The sequence below is a fragment of the Ipomoea nil genome, unplaced genomic scaffold (assembly GCF_001879475.1).
Source record: "Ipomoea nil cultivar Tokyo-kokei standard unplaced genomic scaffold, Asagao_1.1 scaffold2759, whole genome shotgun sequence".
Lineage (NCBI taxonomy): Eukaryota > Viridiplantae > Streptophyta > Magnoliopsida > Solanales > Convolvulaceae > Ipomoea > Ipomoea nil.
Genome location: NW_017619187.1, coordinates 1,744,647 through 1,763,065, shown reverse-complemented (window position 1 = coordinate 1,763,065; position 18,419 = coordinate 1,744,647). Strand labels below are relative to the sequence as shown.

General features: G+C 38.0%; 3 protein-coding genes across 10 annotated transcripts; all 3 read left to right on the top strand.

Moving 5' to 3' along the window:
* The first annotated feature begins 1,397 nt into the window (after positions 1-1,397).
* LOC109156776 (LEAF RUST 10 DISEASE-RESISTANCE LOCUS RECEPTOR-LIKE PROTEIN KINASE-like 1.2) lies at positions 1,398-5,706 on the top strand. Of its 3 annotated transcripts, none has more exons than XM_019304615.1 (4): positions 1,398-2,365; positions 3,927-3,968; positions 4,153-4,419; positions 4,512-5,706. In XM_019304615.1, the coding sequence occupies exons 1-4, from the start codon at positions 1,597-1,599 to the stop codon at positions 5,480-5,482; spliced, it is 2,049 nt and encodes a 682-aa protein (XP_019160160.1). In that variant the 5' UTR covers positions 1,398-1,596; the 3' UTR covers positions 5,483-5,706. The 3 variants fall into 3 exon arrangements, with proteins under 3 accessions (XP_019160160.1, XP_019160159.1, XP_019160157.1); XM_019304614.1 differs by having other exon boundaries at positions 3,921-3,968; XM_019304612.1 differs by having other exon boundaries at positions 3,918-3,968.
* A 1,034-nt stretch (positions 5,707-6,740) lies between these two features.
* On the top strand, positions 6,741-9,472 carry LOC109156780 (LEAF RUST 10 DISEASE-RESISTANCE LOCUS RECEPTOR-LIKE PROTEIN KINASE-like 1.1). 2 transcript variants are annotated; one of them, XM_019304624.1, is made up of 5 exons: positions 6,741-7,573; positions 7,830-7,871; positions 7,999-8,238; positions 8,311-9,151; positions 9,311-9,472. In XM_019304624.1, exons 1-4 carry the CDS (start codon positions 6,859-6,861, stop codon positions 9,120-9,122), a joined length of 1,809 nt encoding a protein of 602 aa, XP_019160169.1. In that variant the 5' UTR covers positions 6,741-6,858; the 3' UTR covers positions 9,123-9,151; positions 9,311-9,472. The 2 variants fall into 2 exon arrangements, with proteins under 2 accessions (XP_019160169.1, XP_019160168.1); XM_019304623.1 differs by having other exon boundaries at positions 8,311-9,472.
* Positions 9,473-11,489: 2,017 nt separating this feature from the next.
* Positions 11,490-18,167, top strand: LOC109156779 (LEAF RUST 10 DISEASE-RESISTANCE LOCUS RECEPTOR-LIKE PROTEIN KINASE-like 1.1). 5 transcript variants are annotated; one of them, XM_019304618.1, is made up of 5 exons: positions 11,490-11,784; positions 15,924-16,383; positions 16,485-16,580; positions 16,707-16,946; positions 17,024-18,167. In XM_019304618.1, the coding sequence occupies exons 1-5, from the start codon at positions 11,539-11,541 to the stop codon at positions 17,869-17,871; spliced, it is 1,890 nt and encodes a 629-aa protein (XP_019160163.1). In that variant the 5' UTR covers positions 11,490-11,538; the 3' UTR covers positions 17,872-18,167. The 5 variants fall into 5 exon arrangements, with proteins under 5 accessions (XP_019160163.1, XP_019160167.1, XP_019160165.1 ...); XM_019304622.1 differs by lacking the exon at positions 11,490-11,784 and having other exon boundaries at positions 15,346-16,383; positions 16,530-16,580; XM_019304620.1 differs by lacking the exon at positions 11,490-11,784 and having other exon boundaries at positions 15,346-16,383; positions 16,515-16,580.
* Positions 18,168-18,419: the final 252 nt, after the last annotated feature.

Below are 18,419 nucleotides of genomic sequence, written 5' to 3'. Positions count from 1 at the left end.
AATAAACCCTTCAAGCAATACAATCATTGAAACTCATTATTTGTTTACTCTTCTATTTATCTTTAATTTTTCTGTATTACATCAATTAATACCGTCAATTACCACATCAAATAATGAAAATTTTTGATTTTTTTAATCTCTATAACTTAATTCAAACGATTTTTGTGAGTACTTTATATGTTCACATTCCTATTTAATAGTTGGCATCATTTTCCAAGGAGTAAAAAGCTCTCAAAAAAAAAATAAAAATACGGAAATGAGTTGCATGCGTAAAAACCGGTGAAAAATATATTGATTACAGACATCTGAGTTTGTCCCAGCTGCATGGGTGTCTGCAATTCTGGAAATTGATTAAGCAGGAAACATGTGACCTTTCCTTAGCTGTGATTAATGTCAAACAGTCCAAGGATAATCAATTGTCAAATGCCGGATTATTAAAAATAAAAAACAACGCATCTTCAACTAATTATAAAACTTATTTTTAAAAAATTATAAATATTTCTGATATTTATATTTTAACAATTTTTTTTAACTATTAGTATTTTTTTTTTTTTGAAAATTAACTATTAGTATGGTAGAACTAATCTTATTTTTATTTTCTAAAAAGGTCCTGTTTGATAACATATTAGCTTATCAGCTAATTTTGACTTATTTAATAACTATTAACTATTTGACTTGATTAAACAATCACTATAAGTGCTTGATTAACTAGTTTTTTGGAACAACTTATTAGTCTAAAATGCTAAAATTGATAAATTTTTTGAAAAAGTTATTTTGCATGTAATCAACTATCAACTAACAGATACACTTCTATAATCACTTAATATTATCAACTAGTCAAACCCACTAACCTAATCAGCTAACAACCATTAACTAACAAGCTATTTACAAAATATCCTCCAAATCTTTTGTTTTACATGTAAGTGGGGGTTGATAAAGTTGAGGTAATATGGGACACTATTTTTAGAACAAAAATATATAATATTAATTAGGATATATTCCGTGTGCAAAAATTGCGCCTAGCGATCCTCAGGCGCCTAGAAGATGCTTAACAATTTTTTCAACATTGGATATATTAATTAATTATTAATTACGTGAGAAAATGTAATATTTATAAAAAAATGTTTCCTCTCATGAGGTGAAGATCCAAGGTGGTCTAATAAGAATATGATATTACTATATTAGATAGAAACAATCTAACCACATGTTTTAACGGTTTTGATTTCCCCACGCCTAATCCAGTTATAATTGTAAGTCAAACGTTAGCAATGATGATATATTTTATGCCGTGTACGTGGAGCACAGAGATTGGTGAATTCATGTGACTTTAATTAATATGGAATTGTGGATAAATAATAGGACCCCATTTCGGCTACTCTTGATTCTTGATTCTTGATTCTTGATTCTTGAATGCGCTCAGCAGCCTAAAGATACGACGGAGATATGGATAGTCAGCGCTTTCAGGCGGAGCCACCATTTACCCAGTCAAACAATACTCAAATCCCTCCATCTCCATCTCCATCTCCCTTCTTTTTCTGCCTCTCATTCTTTCTCCTATAATCCCTTTGCTTATCTTTCACCTGTTCAAGATCACAAATGAACCAAGAATACATAGTATCGCTGCACCTTTGTATATTCAGTTTTGTCCTTCTGGCAGCGAAATCTTATTCTGTTGCTGCTGCTGATCTACAATATGAAGCCTGTGAGTCGAAGAAATGTGCCCATGGCCCAGAAATAAAGTATCCCTTTTTTCTTCAAGGCCAGCATGAATCTTATTGTGGTTTCCCAGAGTTCAACATCAGTTGTGATGGGCAGGGCTATCCGATTCTTCGCATACCTGAAAATGATTATGTAGTTGACAACATTTCCTATGACAACAATTCTTTTCGGGTTTATAATTCTGCCGTTTCAGGAATGGAGGCTGGTTGTCTTCCTGATATTAAGAATCTAACGGTGACAAATGGGAGTTTGAGTGTTTGGTTGAGGTTGGGTACTGAATCAAGAATCAATATATTGCGGAATTGCAGTGAATCAATTGTAGAGCGTCTTTGGAGGTACAAGGTTGGTTGTAATGATTGGGGGTTGGTATTGTTTGAAGGTAGTGGAAACTTGAAATCTGCGTTGCAGGATTGCAAAGAGAATGTGTTGGCACCAGTGGAGATAAGGGAAGATGATATAACTGATAGAAGTGGTGTGGTGAACTATGATTTGTTATTGAAAAGGGGATTTGAGTTGAGATGGAATGTAAGTAGTTGCAAAGAATGTGCAGAGAGTGGAGGGCGGTGTGGGTTTAACGCCACCACTCTCCACTTCTTGTGTTTCTGTCCTGACAGGCCTCATGCCGCGAGATGCAAACCTGAACCCGGTAAGCCCCCCTTCTGTTCTTCATTTGCATTCTCTATTGGTACTTTGTTATTGCTCAGAGTTCATTCAATAATTACTGGTAATTCTTGATGCAAAGTCAATTCTAACTGTAGTTTTCCTTTCCTAACAGTAAAGTCTTCTAAAATTAAAATGTTAAGCAATAGTCTTCTGGTTTAAACAAGTTCATGTCATTATCTATCTGTATGGATTTACCCGGCCAGAGAACCTGGAGAAAATTGATCTCTATTAACCTCCATGAAATGATGTTTTATTGTGAATTAGGTTGAACTGAATGCCAGTGATTCCATTTAGGACATTAGGCCACAACAAAACCGGTGGAGCCAGCTTCTTGAGTTATGACATTTTTCTGAAAAGATGTTATGAGTAGTCTAAGAGGCATGAATGCATCCAAACAAGGTCATTTTTTTCTAAATTTCCCAAGGTTCAAACAGTTGGAATGATTTAGATATGATACCATTATGAATCCTACTTGAACCTGACTATGCATTCAATCCAAAAAGACTAGTTCGTATACAACTTTTTCTACTAGTTTCTTTGTTCACCATAGAGGTGCCCACCTAACCATTTTGCAGTTATCTTTGATATCGTCTGAGAGGATGGAGAAGGCTATCAATTCCTCTTGGTGGTGAAACTGTGAACTTAGTAGTGAAGATTGCATAGGCAGGGTCCTTACAATTACATATATTATCATTTTGGTGGAAAAAAAGAGTATTTTTGTAGAAAGTTTCAGGAGTAAGCAAATCTTTGAGGTTTTTTTGTGAGGTTCAAGCTGTAGTACCTACTAAGGATCACTTACCCCCAATGGACATCTACCCCCTAACTCTGTGCATCACGACCTCTTTGGCCTATGTGTTTAGTTTGGTCAAGAATGAAAAATCTTTCATTGTAACTACTCTGATCTGAACAGTCTGCTCTGTTGGATTTACCGCAAGGGAAAGAGGGAACACATCAGTGCATCTATAGGCCATTAGGCCGTCTTATAAAAGCTTGTGATCTTAATATAATCCCCATCCCCTATTAACTACTTACTACTTTCAATCCTATCAACTTCAGTCTTTTCAGTATAACATCACTGATTAACTGGTTTCCACACAATGGTTTATGTCCATATCTAAATGCCTAGTCATGCTTGTTGCTAAATAATAAATTGATTTTTCATTTATGTTGACGTCTTTTGGGAACTCAACCTTATGGCTTTAATTAAAAAACTTTTATATAAGTTGAATACTGCAACTATGGACCAAGTCTAAGTCAACAAGAGAGGTGAAACATCAGGTAGATATTTATTCACTAGAGCAGTAAAATACCATCCAATTACATGTTTTGAGTCCTTCACTCCTTCATGCATTTGTTTGTCATTTCTTGTCAGTCATATCAGGTAGATATTTATTCACTTGGGCCTTCTTTGTTACCATATCACGTTTATATTTTCCCTGTATATTCCTACTTAGTTTAAATATATGTTGTTGATGATATTTGTTCTCTTTGCTTCTTGTGGACATTTTAGTTAACTAACCCTTCCTGGTTGACTTTTGTAGCAGATGGAACTCCAAAAAGTAAAAAGAAGCTGATTTTAATAGCAGGTATATCTGTCATCTACCTTGATGTTTTTCGTTTTTTCATTTTTTTTTTTAAAAAAAATTTCCATTCCATGCTTTAGTGTTCTCTCATGATGTTGAAGTTTGCTTCATTGGTCAAAATATCTGCCACTCTTTTTCTTGATTTTTAGCAAACCAGACGTTTGATTATGTTTTTGTTTTAATCCAGTTTTTGGAGCAATTATATTGATCCTCGCTTCGACTCTGGTGGTGGTTTTTGTTCTTTGCCGTCTCAAGAAGGGAGGTTGGGGTTCTTCACGGTTCTTTCGTCGTAGCACTAGCACATCTTCTGATCTCTCATTGAAACGAGACCTTGAACAAGAGAGTAAATACCTTGGGGTTCCTATCTTCTCTTACTCTGAACTTGAAGAAGCAACAAACAATTTTGATCCTTCCAAAGAACTTGGAGATGGGGGGTTTGGAACTGTTTACTATGGTAAGACATCTCTAACTGAATATGGCTGTTATTCCAAATTCGTATGCAACTAACATGGTTTTGAAAGCTAATTCTTGTACGTTAATAACCAGGGAAACTTCGGGATGGAAGGGAAGTTGCTGTGAAGCGGCTATATGAGCACAACAACAAGAGAATGGAGCAATTTAGAAACGAAATTGAGATTCTCGCCTCCCTAAGACACCGTAGTCTTGTAACCCTTTATGGTTACACGTCAAGGCACAGTCATAAACTGCTCCTCGTTTACGAATACATCCCTAATGGAACAGTTGCTGATCACCTCCACGGGGAAAGAGCGACAGATGGATCGCTCACGTGGCCTATCCGCATGAACATTGCAGTGGAAGCCGCTAGTGCTTTGGCTTACCTCCATGCTTCTGGCATAATACACCGGGATGTGAAGACTACCAACATTCTCCTCGACGAAAACTTTTGTGTGAAAGTTGCAGATTTCGGGCTTTCAAGACAATGCCCCAGTAATGCCACACACGTCTCCACTGCACCCCAAGGAACGCCTGGATATGTTGACCCCGAGTACCACGAGTTCTACCAGCTCACCGATAAGAGTGATGTTTACAGTTTCGGTGTGGTTCTTATTGAGCTCATTTCATCGATGCCCGCTGTGGATATAACTAGGCATAGACATGAGATCAACTTGTCAAACTTAGCCATGAATAGGATAGTCCGACGTGCATTTGATGAGCTGATCGATCCGTGTTTGGGGTTTGAGACGGATACCGAAATTATGAGGATGACTACTTGTGTGGCTGAGCTAGCTTTTCGATGCTTGCAACACGAGAAGGATATGAGGCCTACAATGGATGAAGTCCTGGAAACATTGAAGGAGATTCAAGGGTGTGGGGTAAAAAGCAACGTGGAACGAGAGACGAGTAATAATAATAATGTATCAGGAAGTGTACAAGTCCCTCCTTCACCTGAATCAGAAGATGCCATATTGTTGAAGGGGATTAGATTGGCAGTTTCCCCGATTTCTGTGACTGATAAGTGGGTTAGTAGTTCTACTTCAACCAGCAACAGTGGGTGATTCTTACTTTGCTTCTTTAATAGTTTTTGATTTGATTTTTGTTTAAACATACACCCACTGAATTGTTTGTAAATTATGAAGCGCATTAGTTAGTTTGTGGTTCATTTGGTTTAAGTGTAGTGGTTCCCTTATACAGGTTCTAAAGGTACAGCCTGACAGGGAAAACATTAGGGAAAGTCATGTTATTCCTATAGAAACAAAAGTAATTGCAAAGTGTTCATATATATATTCTTACTATATTTGCTCTAATTTAAGCAGTCTTGTGTATTATATAAAAGTTGTTTAATTTGTTGCAGTGATTGTTAACTTGTCATCTTAAAGCACATCTAGCATCCATTGATTGGTTCCGTGTTTTTGGAGTTGGTTTTCTTCAATTATATTCTTGCATGGGCCCTATGAAAGAGATACGGAATTCTTTGATTGATTTTCATATGCAGAGGCTTCATACTTTTGTGTCAGTCTTCTCTTTTGGCTGATATCTGGCTATGGGTCAAACACTAAAATGGGAAAGAATTAAAAATTATTGACAAAAAAGAAAATTTTTTAAAAATGAACAACATTAAGAAAAAGCTCATTTGAGACATGCGTTTCTTGTCGGACATACGTTTGAACTTAATTTTTTTCCTTAAAATTAAAGAAAACACACAAGTACTACTTGAATTTTTGTGAACCTCATCTATTCAATAACTTCTCCATCGGAGTCCTCCTACACCCCAAGGGACAAGACCCATACTCACCCATCCCAGGGTGGACTGTGGAGTCCCTCAAGCAGGTGAAGTACATAGACTCCAAGCATTTCTTGATATCCAGAGGCCGTGCCGCCGTGGAACTAGTCGGAGGGAGAAAAATCGTCATTGCGCAGATCATAAGAACAGTTCAACCTCACCTTTACCATCCGCAACCCCAGCAATAGCTACCATGGATTCATGACCGTGCTGCCTGTGCAAGCTTTCGCCGGCGGAAAAACCGTGAAAGAAACACGGTAGACGGGGTAGAGACGCAAGTGATACTTGTGTCTCTGGTATAATACCTAAGACAAAAGTACCACTTATTATTATTATTATTATTATTTGTTATAATTTAAAAACAAAATTAAATTCAAACACATGTGAGACATTCATTTTTGACATTTGTTAGAAACGCATGGTCCAAATGAATTTTTCCTAATGCTGTCTATTTTTTAAAAAAATTTTCATTTTTGTCAACAATTTCTACTTCTTTCTCATTTCAGTCTTTGACCCCTGGCGTGGGAGTTGGGGGAACATAGTTGACCGAAGTCAAGGTCGTTGTTCAAGTCTAGCTTTGTGCTCTTCACCTCTTCTATAATTTCTCCTCTTCTTCCGTTTGTTGTTTGAGAGAAGGAAAAAGCTGCTGCTATGGCTTTGCCCTTTAATCCTCCTTGTTTCTTCTCCTTTCTCCTTCCCTTAATGGCCGCCTTTTACTTTGTTCATGGCGAGGCTGAGTTCCTATCAAATTGTACCAAGGAATTCTCCTGTGGAAATTTGGGTTTTCTGGAGTTCCCTTTTGGTAAACACACGCAGCCTCATTGTGGTTTAGTGGCAGTTAATTGTGATACAACACCCCCAACTGTGCAGTTGGGAACAGGAGGAGATTGGTATCAGCTTCAACTTGTATTGGATTTCAGGGGTACGTATGCGATCAACCTTGGAGACTCGAAGCTTCAGAAAACCTTTGAGAGCCATAATTACTCAAATTTAAACTACACCCTCCACTTTCACAATTCTCCTTCTATCACATTCCTCAATTGGGATGCACACTTATTGAACACCTATTTTATATGCAATGACAGTCGTCAAGCTAAGGATGTAGGCAATTATGAAAGGTATACGTGTACTGAAGGACGTAGTTTGTACTACAAACGTCACTTGCCACAGAATAACCCCAAATGTGATGCTGTTAAGTGTACCCTGTATCCATCTCCATTTGTTATTCAACAAACAAATGATGGCTTAACTGCTCATCTTGTATTGCGCTTAGAAGTCTCAAAAACTTGCCATGATTGTTACAATGGAGGAGGGCAATGCACAAAAGACAGCAAGAACAATTTTCGCTGTGCACGAGGTAACCACCTATCTAGCTTAAAACTTAATTTGCAGTGTTGATTATATTAGCTAATAATATTCACATAGAAGATGCTTTCGATTAACTGCAATGGCTATGCCTACCTCCTAACTGTTGATAGGAGATGAAAAACATGGCAGGCTGCATATAATCTTGTTTCACTTTTCTACACATTAATCAATTTTTTTTTTCTTTTACAATATGATAAAAGGGAATTTATCTTTAACATTATATGTTCACTTATTTACTCTGATCTTTACTGTAACCACAGGAAATACAAGCAAGCACAAGCTAATTCCAATCATAGGTAAGTTTTTCCATATATATATATATGTCAAAGGTTACCACATCTACCAGCAGCTAGCATTATCCTACTTTTTCTACATTTCAAAGGAAGTGAGACCTTCATATACACTTCCTCTATCTTTCTTCAGTTTCAGGTGCTTTAGCACTGATCATTGTAAGTATGGCTATCGTTCTTGTCTGGCAACGCAAGCAAGGAAGAAAAGGCTACTCGAGAAATACATCTTCGGATCCCACCTCAGATCTTGAGAGGGGTCGCAGTAGGCTCTTTGGAATTCTAGTCTTCTCCTACTCCGAACTTGAAGAAGCCACAAACAATTTTCATCCTTCTAAAGAACTTGGAGATGGAGCTTTTGGCACTGTTTACTATGGTAAAACAGTAACAGATATTCAGTTTCTTATTCACTACTTTATAGGCTAATTCTTGGAATAATGCAATGCAGGGATACTTGGGGATGGAAGAGAAGTTGCTGTGAAGCGCCTTCATGAGCGCAGCTGCAAGAGAATGGAGCAGTTTGCAAATGAAATCTCAATCCTCACCAGGCTAAGGCACCAAAATCTGGTTACATTATATGGATGCTCATCAAGGCAAAACCGTGAATTCCTCCTTGTATATGAATATATCCCGAATGGAACACTTGCAGATCACCTGCACGGCAAAAGAGCAGCAGATCAACTTCTCACGTGGCCAATCCGCATGAAGATTGCAGTGGAAACTGCTGCAGCATTGGCTTATCTCCACGCTTCAGACATAATACACCGCGATGTGAAGACTAGTAACATACTTCTTGACAACAATTTCTGCGTCAAAGTGGCAGATTTTGGGCTCTCGAGACTCTTCCCTGCTAATGTCACTCATTACACCACTACACCTCAAGGAACACCTGGATACGTTGATCCAGATTATCACGAGTGTTATCGGCTCACTTATAAGAGTGATGTTTATAGCTTTGGGGTTGTTCTTATCGAACTCTTATCATCAATGCCTGCTCTGGACATACATAGGCATACAGACGAGATCCATTTGGCAAAACTAGCAATGAGCAAGATTCTTACAGGAGCATTTGATGAACTCATTGATTCCTCTCTGGGATATGAGAATGATACCGAAATCAATAGAATGGCGACTTCAGTGGCAGCGCTAGCTTTTCAATGCTTGCAACCTGACAAGGATATGAGGCCCACAATGGAACATGTTTTGGAGTCGCTAAAGGAGATTCAAGGCAATGAGTTGAGCAACGAGGGTGAATTGTGAGGAAACTAATTAATGTGTCTAAAGAAGAGGTAAGATCTCCATGCCAGCTTATCAAAATCAGTAAATGTTAAGTGGATTAGTAGCTCTGCTACATCTATCTAGTAAATGGAGCTGTGCATTTTACCAAATGCTTGTAAAATCATGTGATATTTTAGGCCATTAATTTGTTGCTTTGAAGCATGTTGCAGCTACCAAGTGCAGCTGTTGAAGTCACTGGAACTGGCAATTGCCTTCTGACTATATGGGATTTGTAACATAGTATTTTATTTCATTTTCTTATCAAACTAGCTTATGATTATTGTACCTATACTAGTGTTTCCTAACCTATAAATGAAACTACCACTTCTATTTCGATCTTTTCTGTTGAAGTCTGGTACGTAGTTCATTTTGGTTGGGTGAATACTGAATAGCTAAAGAAATTGAAGTGAGGTCCTTGTAAATTTGTAATAATAGATGTGAAAAGTGTTCAGGGTTCACTAGGACTAGTCTCTCAACTTCTAACCAGGAAGAACTATTACTCCTAGGGATTGGGAAAAGAGATATGTGCATGGCGCTGCTGTCCAAAAACAAATTAGGATTTGTAAATGGTGCTATTAAAATGCTTGGAAAATCTGATGAAACCTTTCATGCATGGTAAAGAGCTAACAACTTAGTTCCCTAATGGATTCTACACTGTGTGGTTCCCGCAATAGCACAAAGTGTGTTGTGGATAGAATCTGTCGAGAATGTGTGGATTAATCTCTCAAGGAAAGGTTAAGAGAATGAGATACCTTTCAAATCTCAAACATTAATGAGGATATCTGATCTATCCCACTAGCAAGGTGCCTATACTGTCACCGAGTTTTACACTCAGTTAAATTAAAGTTACTTTGGGATGAGTTATTTAGCCGGAGACCTCTACCTGTTTGCATGTGCAATATAATCCGAAGTGTGCGTGTGAAGTTATAGACAAAATTAAGCTACATATATATTCAAGAAGATGAAGTTGCAAGCTAAGGTTCTTGAAGGCAGGGGCTTAATGGAATTTATTTATTCCGGAGTGAGATCTCAAATTATGCTCTTGAATCCACTCTCTAACATCAGAGGCCATTTACTGTAATAGGACATATTTCTCATGTATGGGCAAAAATAGGACACTTTTAAAAGGTGGATAATAATGGGAAAAGATACTCTGGGTCATGTATTTTGCGGTGCGGTTTTTGATCTCGTGCTCTGTTTCTGCTTGTTTGGCTTAGTTCCGGAACATACATACATGCATGAAACCCAAGTGTGATACATCATGACTTGCGTCTGTGGTCAACATTTATAAAAAATAAAAAAAAATTCATATGCATTTGGGACATCGTTTCTAACCCCAAACGCATGTCCTAAAGTATATTTTCCCATTATTGTCCACCTTTCCAGTTGTAACAGTAAAATATATTTTTCACATTGGATTTACACATTGCTTGTGTTAGATGATTATTGAACTCTATATTCATAATTTTTGAACTTCATATTCATAATTATTGAACTATATATTCATAATTAGAGAATTCTATGTTCATAATTATAAAGTTATATATTTATAATTTTTGAACTTCATATTCATAATTATTGAATCTCTATAGTCATAATTACATAATTATATATTCATAATTATGAACAGTTTTGGAACCGTGTCCACCTTGCAAGGTGGACATGATTCCACAACATAATTTGCTAATGGGATACAGGATATTTCGATATTTATTATAAGCACATTCACTTACGGTACTCACACAACTCAGTAGACACTATATGTGGTTCTGAGTCGAGTATGAGATAAAATATGGCTAACGATCTACCGTTCAAGAGACAACACAACAAAGAACATCAACTGTTGCTGAAGATCAATATTGCATCCGTTTCTATGAGGTTAGGTTATTATTCAATATGGTTAGATTATTTATATCTAATATTCAGTATCACTAAATATGTTATACAAATAGAACTAATTACACAGAACGGCACCCTTTTTTACGACAATAAAATTTGCCGTGTTATTTGAGTTAGTTTTCTTCTTGCAATCTTGCATGTGCCCTATGAAAGTGATGGAATTCTTGCATTTCCATATGCAGAGCCTTCATAGTTCATACTTTTGTGTCAGTCTTCTCTTTTGGCTCTCTGCTTACTTCGCGTGGAATAAGGGGGAACATTTTATTTTATTTTATTATTATTATTATTTTTGAATACGAATAAGGGGGAACATAGTTGACCTGAAGTCAAGGTCGAGGTCGTTCAATTCTTTGTGCTGTTCCCCTCTTCTATAATTTCTCTTCTTTTATCTTCAATAGTTCATGTACCGCTTAAGATTTGTGATTTTCATTATAGTGAGATTTTTCCCAACACTTCCATTAGTACATTTGTCCGAGAGAAGGAAAAACCTGATGCTGCTATGGCTCTGCCCTTTAATCCTGCTTGTTTCTTCTCCTTTCTCATTCCCTTAATGGCCGCATTTTACTTTGTTCATGGAGAGCCTGAGTTCCTATCTAATTGTACCAAGGAATTCTTCTGTGGAGATATCGGTTTTGTGGGGTTCCCTTTTGGTAAACACACGCAGCCTCATTGTGGTTTAGTTGCAGTTAATTGTGATGCTACACCCCCAACTCTCCAGTTGGGAACCGGAGGAGATTGGTATCCGCTTCATCAGAGTGTTCAGAATTTCTTGGCGGGTGAATATGCGATCTACCTTGGAGACTCTAAGCTTCAGAAAACCTTTGAGAGCCATAATTACTCAAATTTAAACTACACCCTCCATTTTCAGAATTCTCCTTCTATCACATTCCTCAATATGGAGGAAGAAAGCATATTTAAATCCTTTCTTCATTGCAATGACAGTAAAGCTGATGATATAGTAGGCAATTATGAAAGGTATAATTGTAGTGATGGAATTAGTTTGTATTACAAACGTCAGTTGCTAGAGAATAATCTTAAATGTGATACTGTTAACTGTACCCTGTATCCATCTCCATTTATTATTCAACAAACAAATGATGCCTTAACTGCTCAATTTGGATTGTACTTGCAAGTCTCAGAAACTTGCCAGGAGTGTTACAATGGAGGAGGGCAATGCACAGAAGACAGCAAGAACCAATTTCACTGTGCACAAGGTAACTACTTTTCTCCACAGCCTTGAACCCACCTTAAAACTATGCAGTGTTCATTATATTAGCTAATAATATTCACATAGAAGATGCTTTTGATTAACTGCAATGCCTATGGCTACCTGCTAACTGTTGATAGGAGATTAAAAACATGGCAGCTAGGCTGCATATAATCTTGTTTCACTTTTCTACACACTAATCAAAATTTTGTTTTCTTTATCACTGATAAAAGGGAATTTATCTTTAACATTAATATGTTCGCTTATTCATTCTTTACTGTAACCACAGGGAACATAACCACAGGGATCATCACCACAGGGAACACCACCACAGGAAACATCACCACATGGAACACGCCGACAGGAAATACGAGCAAGCGCAAGCCAATTCTAATCATAGGTAAGTTTTTCCATATATGTCTAAGGTTACCACATCTACCAGCAGCAGCTAGGATTATCCTACTTTTCAGAGGAAGTGAGACCTTCATATACACTTCCTCTATCTTTCTTCAGTTTCAGGCGCATTAGCACTGATCGTTGTAAGTATGGCTATCGTTCTTGTCTGGCAACGCAAGCAAGGAAGAAAAGGTTACTTGAGAAATACATCTTCGGATCCCACCTCAGACCATGAGAGGGGCCGCAGTAGGCTCTTTGGAATTCTAGTCTTCTCCTACTCCGAACTTGAAGAAGCCACAAATAGTTTTCATCCTTCTAAAGAACTTGGAGATGGAGCTTTTGGCACTGTTTACTATGGTAACACAGTAACAGATATTCAGTTTCTTATTCACTACTTTATAGGCTAATTCTTGGAATAATGCAAATTAGGGATACTTGGGGATGGAAGAGAAGTTGCTGTGAAGCGCCTTCATGAGCGCAGCTGCAAGAGAATGGAGCAGTTTGCAAATGAAATCTCAATTCTCACCCGGTTAAAGCACCAAAATCTGGTTACACTATATGGATGCTCATCAAGGCATAACCGTGAATTCCTCCTTGTATATGAATATATCCCGAATGGAACACTTGCAGATCACCTGCACGGCAAAAGAGCAGCAGATCGGCTACTCACATGGCTAATCCGCATGAAGATTGCAGTGGAAACTGCTGCAGCATTGGCTTATCTCCACGCTTCAGACATAATACACCGCGATGTGAAGACTAGTAACATACTTCTCGACAACAATTTCTGTGTTAAAGTTGCAGATTTTGGGCTCTCAAGACTCTTCCCTGCTAATGCCACTCATGCCTCCACTACACCTCAAGGAACACCTGGATACGTTGATCCAGATTATCACGAGTGTTATCAGCTCACTTATAAGAGTGATGTTTATAGCTTCGGGGTTGTTCTTATTGAACTCGTATCATCAATGCCTGCTGTGGACATGAGTAGGCATACAGACGAGATCCATTTGGCAAAACTAGCAATGAGCAAGATTGTTACAGGAGCATTTGATGAACTCATTGATTCCTCTCTGGGATATGAGAAGGATACCGAAATCAATAGAATGGCCACTTCAATGGCAGCACTAGCTTTTCAATGCTTGCAACCTGACAAGGATATGAGGCCCACAATGGAACATGTTTTGGAGTCACTAAAGGAGATTGAAGGCAATGAGTTGAGCAACGATGACGAAAGGGTGAATTATGAGGAAACTAATTAATGTGTCTAAAGAAGAGGTAAGATCTGATCTCCAGCTTATCAAAATCAGTAAATGTTAAGTGGGTTAGTAGCTCTGCTACATCTATCTAGTAAATGGAGTTGTGCATTTTATGAAATGCTTGTAAAATCATGTGATATTTTAGGCCATTAATTTGTTGCTTTTTGGTGGTCCTTCACTTGCAGATGGTGTGATTTTGAAGCATGTTGCAGCTACCAAGAGCAGTTCTTGATGAAGTCACTGGAACTGGCAATTGCCTACGGACTATATATATGGGATTTGTAACATAGTATTTTATTTCATTTTCTTATCAAACTTGTGATTATTGTACCTATACTAGTGTTTCCTAACCTATAAATGAAACTACCACTTCTATTCCCAGGGAGTAAAACCAGAGTTCCTATTTTGGTTTTATTTCATTCCAGTTTTTGGAGCAACTATAGTCTTTGTTGCACTGACCAAGTGGTCTAGGTCAATATATATTAGGCCATGTTTCCTTTTATGTAACGCTTCCATTCTCAAAAGAGGTACAAAAACACTTCAATATTTCCAGTCTGATAGTTTATTTTGGTAGGGTAAATAGCTATAGAAATTGAAGTGAGGTCGTTGTAAATTTGTAGCTGTTAAGAGTTCCACATTGAAAATATAAGAGATAACATATGAATTTATAAGGTCATAAGTTAGACTAGTTAATTGATTGGATTTAGTTTTTTATTGTGGTTTGTTTTATGTGCATTATAGCCTAATTAGGTGACCTTATGAAATCAACTTGTCAAACTTAGCCATGAATAGGACAGTCCGACGTGCATTTGATGAGCTGATTGATTTGTGTCTGGGGTTTGAGACAGGTACCAAAATTATGAGGATGACTACTTGTGTAGCAGAGCTAGCTTTTCGATGCTTGCAACGCGCGAAGGATATGAGACCTACAATGGATGAAGTCCTGGAAACATTGAAGGAGATTCAAGGTGGTGGGGTAAAAAGCAACATGGAACGAGAGACGAGTAATAATAATAATGTATCAGGGAGTGTACAAGTCCCTCCTTCATCTGAATCAGAAGATGCCATATTGTTGAAGGGGATTAGATTGACAGTTTCCCCGACTTCTGTGACTGATAAGTGGGTTAGTAGTTCTACTTCAACCAGCAACAGTGGGTGATTCTTACTTTGCTTCTTTAATGGAGTTGATAATTTTTGTTTAAACATACACCCACTGAATTGTTTGTAAATTATGAATGGCATAAGTTAGTTTGTGGTTCATTTGGTTTAAGTGTAGTGGTTCCCTTATACAGGTTCTAAAGGTACAGCCTGACAGGGAAAACATTAGGGAAAGTCATGTTATTCCCATAGAAACAAAAGTAATTGCAAAGAGTTGGTATATATTCTCACTGATCTTTGCTCTAATTTAAGCAGTCTTGTGTATTATTATATATAAAAGTTGTTTAACTTGTAAGCTTAAAGCACATCTAGCATCCATTAATTGGTGCAAAAGTAGCTAGATGTGTTTTTTGGTTGATTTTCTTCCAATTCTTGCATGGGCCCCTATGAAAGAGATATGGAATTCATTGATTTCCATTTGCAGAGGCTTTTCATACTTTTGTGCCAATCTTCATACTTTAGTTACATCTTATCCTGGCGTGGAAATAGGGGGAACAAAGTTGACCTGAAGTCAAGGTCGTCGTTTAAGTCTTTCTGCTGTTATCCTCTGCCTCTAATATAATTTTATCTTTTCCGTTAGTTGTCTGAGAGAAGGAAAAAGCTGCTGCTGTTATGGCTCTGCCCTTTAATCCTGCTTGTTTCTTCTCCTTTTTCCTTCCCTTAATGGCCGCCTTTTACTTTGGTCATGGAGAGGCTGAGTTCCAATCTAATTGTACCAAGGAATTCTCCTGTGGAAATTTGGGTTTTGTGGGGTTCCCTTTTACTAAACACACACAGACTCGCTGTGGTTTAGTGGCAGTTAATTGTGATACTACACCCCCAACTCTCCAGCTGGGCACGGGATCCGGAGGAGATTGGTATCCCCTTCTGCGTTTACTGAAGCCTTCTGGGGATTACTATATGATCAACCTTGGAGACTCGAAGCTTCAGAAACCTTTTGAGAGCCATAATTACTCAAATTTAAACTACACTCTCCACTTTCAGAATTCTCCTTCTGTCACATTCCTCAATATGGATGCAAGCTTATTGAACACCTATTTTACATGCAATGACAGTCAAGCTGATGATATAGGCAATTATGAAAGGTATAACTGTACTGAAGGATGTAGCTTGTACTACAAACGTCACTTGCCAGAGAATAATCCAAAATGTGATGCTGTTAACTGTACCCTGTATCCATCTCCATTTATTATTCAACAAACAAATGATGGCTTGACTGCTCATCTTGTATTGTACATGGAAGTCGCAAAAACTTGCCAGGAGTGTTACCAAGGAGGAGGGCAATGCACAGAAGACAGCAAGAATGAATTTCACTGTGCACGAGGTAACCACTCTTCTCCTCAGCCTTAAAACTTTGCAGTAGTGTTGATTATATTCACATAGAACATTATATGTTTGCTTATTTACTCTTTACTGTAACCACATGGAACATCACCACAGGGAACATCACCACAGGGAACATCACCACATGGAACACCCCGACAGGAAATACAAGCATGCACAAGCTAATTCCAATCATAGGTAAGTTTTTCCATATATGTCTAAGGTTACCACATCTACCTGCAGCAGCTAGGATTATCCTACTTTTTCTACATTTCAGAGAAAATGAGACCTTCATATATATACATTTCCTCTATCTTTCTTCAGTTTCAGGCGCTTTAGCACTGATAGTTGTAAGTATGGCAATCGTTCTTTTCTGGCAACGCAAGCAAGGAAGAAAAGGCTACTCGAGAAATACATCTTCAGATCCCACCTCAGACCTTGAGAGGGGCCGCAGTAGGCTCTTTGGAATTCTAGTCTTCTCCTACTCCGAACTTGAAGAAGCCACAACCAATTTTCATCCTTCTAAGGAACTTGGAGATGGAGCTTTTGGCACTGTTTACTATGGTAACACAATAACAGATATTCAGTTTCTTATTCACTACTTTATAGGCTAATTCTTGGAATAATGCAATGCAAATTAGGGATACTTGGGGATGGAAGAGAAGTTGCTGTGAAGCGCCTTCATGAGCGCACCTGCAAGAGAATGGAGCAGTTTGCAAATGAAATCTCAATCCTCACCAAGTTAAAGCACCCAAATCTGGTTACATTATATGGATGCTCATCAAGGCAAAACCGTGAATTCCTCCTTGTATATGAATATATCCCGAATGGAACACTTGCAGATCACCTGCACGGCAAAAGAGCAGCAGATCGACTGCTCACATGGCCAATCCGCATGAAGATTGCAGTGGAAACCGCTGCAGCATTGGTTTATCTCCACGCTTCAGACATAATACACCGCGATGTGAAGACTAGTAACATACTTCTCGACAACAATTTCTGTGTCAAAGTTGCAGATTTTGGGCTCTCAAGACTCTTCCCTCCTAATGTCACTCATTACACCACTACACCACAAGGAACACCTGGATACGTTGATCCAGATTATCACGAGTGTTATCAGCTAACTTATAAGAGTGATGTTTATAGCTTTGGGGTTGTTCTTATTGAACTGTTATCATCAATGCCTGCTCTGGACATGCGTAGGCATACAGACGAGATCCATTTGGCAAAACTAGCAATGAGCAAGATTCTTACAGGAGCATTTGATGAACTCATTGATTCCTCTCTGGGATACGAGAATGATACCGAAATCAATAGAATGGCAACTTCAGTGGCAGCACTAGCTTTTCAATGCTTGCAACCTGACAAGGATATGAGGCCCACAATGGAACATGTTCTGGAGTCACTAAAGGAGATTCAAGGCAATGAGTTGAGCAACGATGGTGAAAGATGTATAAATGAAGCTACCACTTCTATTCCCAGGGAGTAATTAAAACCAGACTTCCTATTTTGGTTTTGTTTCATTCCAGTTTTTGGAGCAACTATAGTGTTTAATTTGTTGCACTGACCAAGTTGTCTAGGTCAATATTAGGCCATATTTCCTTTTATGTAACGCTTCCATGCTCAAAAGATGTAAAATATAAAAACACTTCAATCTTTCCTGTTAAAGTCTGATATAGATAGTTCATTTGGTAGGGCGAATAGATAAGGATATTGAAGTAAAGTCCTTGACTCCTTGTAAAATTTGTAAGAATAGATGTGAACAGTGTGTTCACTGTTGCTGCCTCTGTGTCTTTAGGCCTTCAAGAGGAGCTAGTTTTATAACTCTTCTTGTTTGCCTCTCCTTCTTTACACCTATAATATAGTAGCTTAGGCTTAAGAAAGAAGTAGGTTAATTGAGGCATTGGTTATGGTTGTTAACTTGTCACCCTAAAGCGCCTCTACCATCCAGGTTTTCTGATTTTTATTATCACAACAAGAAGAAGCTGCAGTTCAACAAAGAAAGGTGAAAGAAAATAAAGAAATTTGTGAGTGATG

What these genes read in the sequence shown, in the direction of transcription:
- LOC109156776 (XM_019304612.1), top strand. Translation starts at nt 1,597, where the DNA reads ATGAACCAAGAATACATAGTATCGCTGCACCTTTGTATATTCAGTTTT. An exon ending in GAAGCTGATTTTAATAGCAG is followed by an intron (nt 3,969 to 4,152) that starts GTATATCTGTCA and finishes GTTTTAATCCAG; the next exon opens with TTTTTGGAGCAATTATATTG. An exon ending in GTTTGGAACTGTTTACTATG is followed by an intron (nt 4,420 to 4,511) that starts GTAAGACATCTC and finishes GTTAATAACCAG; the next exon opens with GGAAACTTCGGGATGGAAGG.
- LOC109156780 (XM_019304624.1), top strand. Translation starts at nt 6,859, where the DNA reads ATGGCTTTGCCCTTTAATCCTCCTTGTTTCTTCTCCTTTCTCCTTCCC. An exon ending in CTGTGCACGAGGTAACCACC is followed by an intron (nt 7,574 to 7,829) that starts TATCTAGCTTAA and finishes TCTTTACTGTAA; the next exon opens with CCACAGGAAATACAAGCAAG. An exon ending in CAAGCTAATTCCAATCATAG is followed by an intron (nt 7,872 to 7,998) that starts GTAAGTTTTTCC and finishes ATCTTTCTTCAG; the next exon opens with TTTCAGGTGCTTTAGCACTG.
- LOC109156779 (XM_019304617.1), top strand. Translation starts at nt 15,672, where the DNA reads ATGGCTCTGCCCTTTAATCCTGCTTGTTTCTTCTCCTTTTTCCTTCCC. An exon ending in CAAGCTAATTCCAATCATAG is followed by an intron (nt 16,581 to 16,706) that starts GTAAGTTTTTCC and finishes ATCTTTCTTCAG; the next exon opens with TTTCAGGCGCTTTAGCACTG. An exon ending in TTTTGGCACTGTTTACTATG is followed by an intron (nt 16,947 to 17,023) that starts GTAACACAATAA and finishes AATGCAAATTAG; the next exon opens with GGATACTTGGGGATGGAAGA.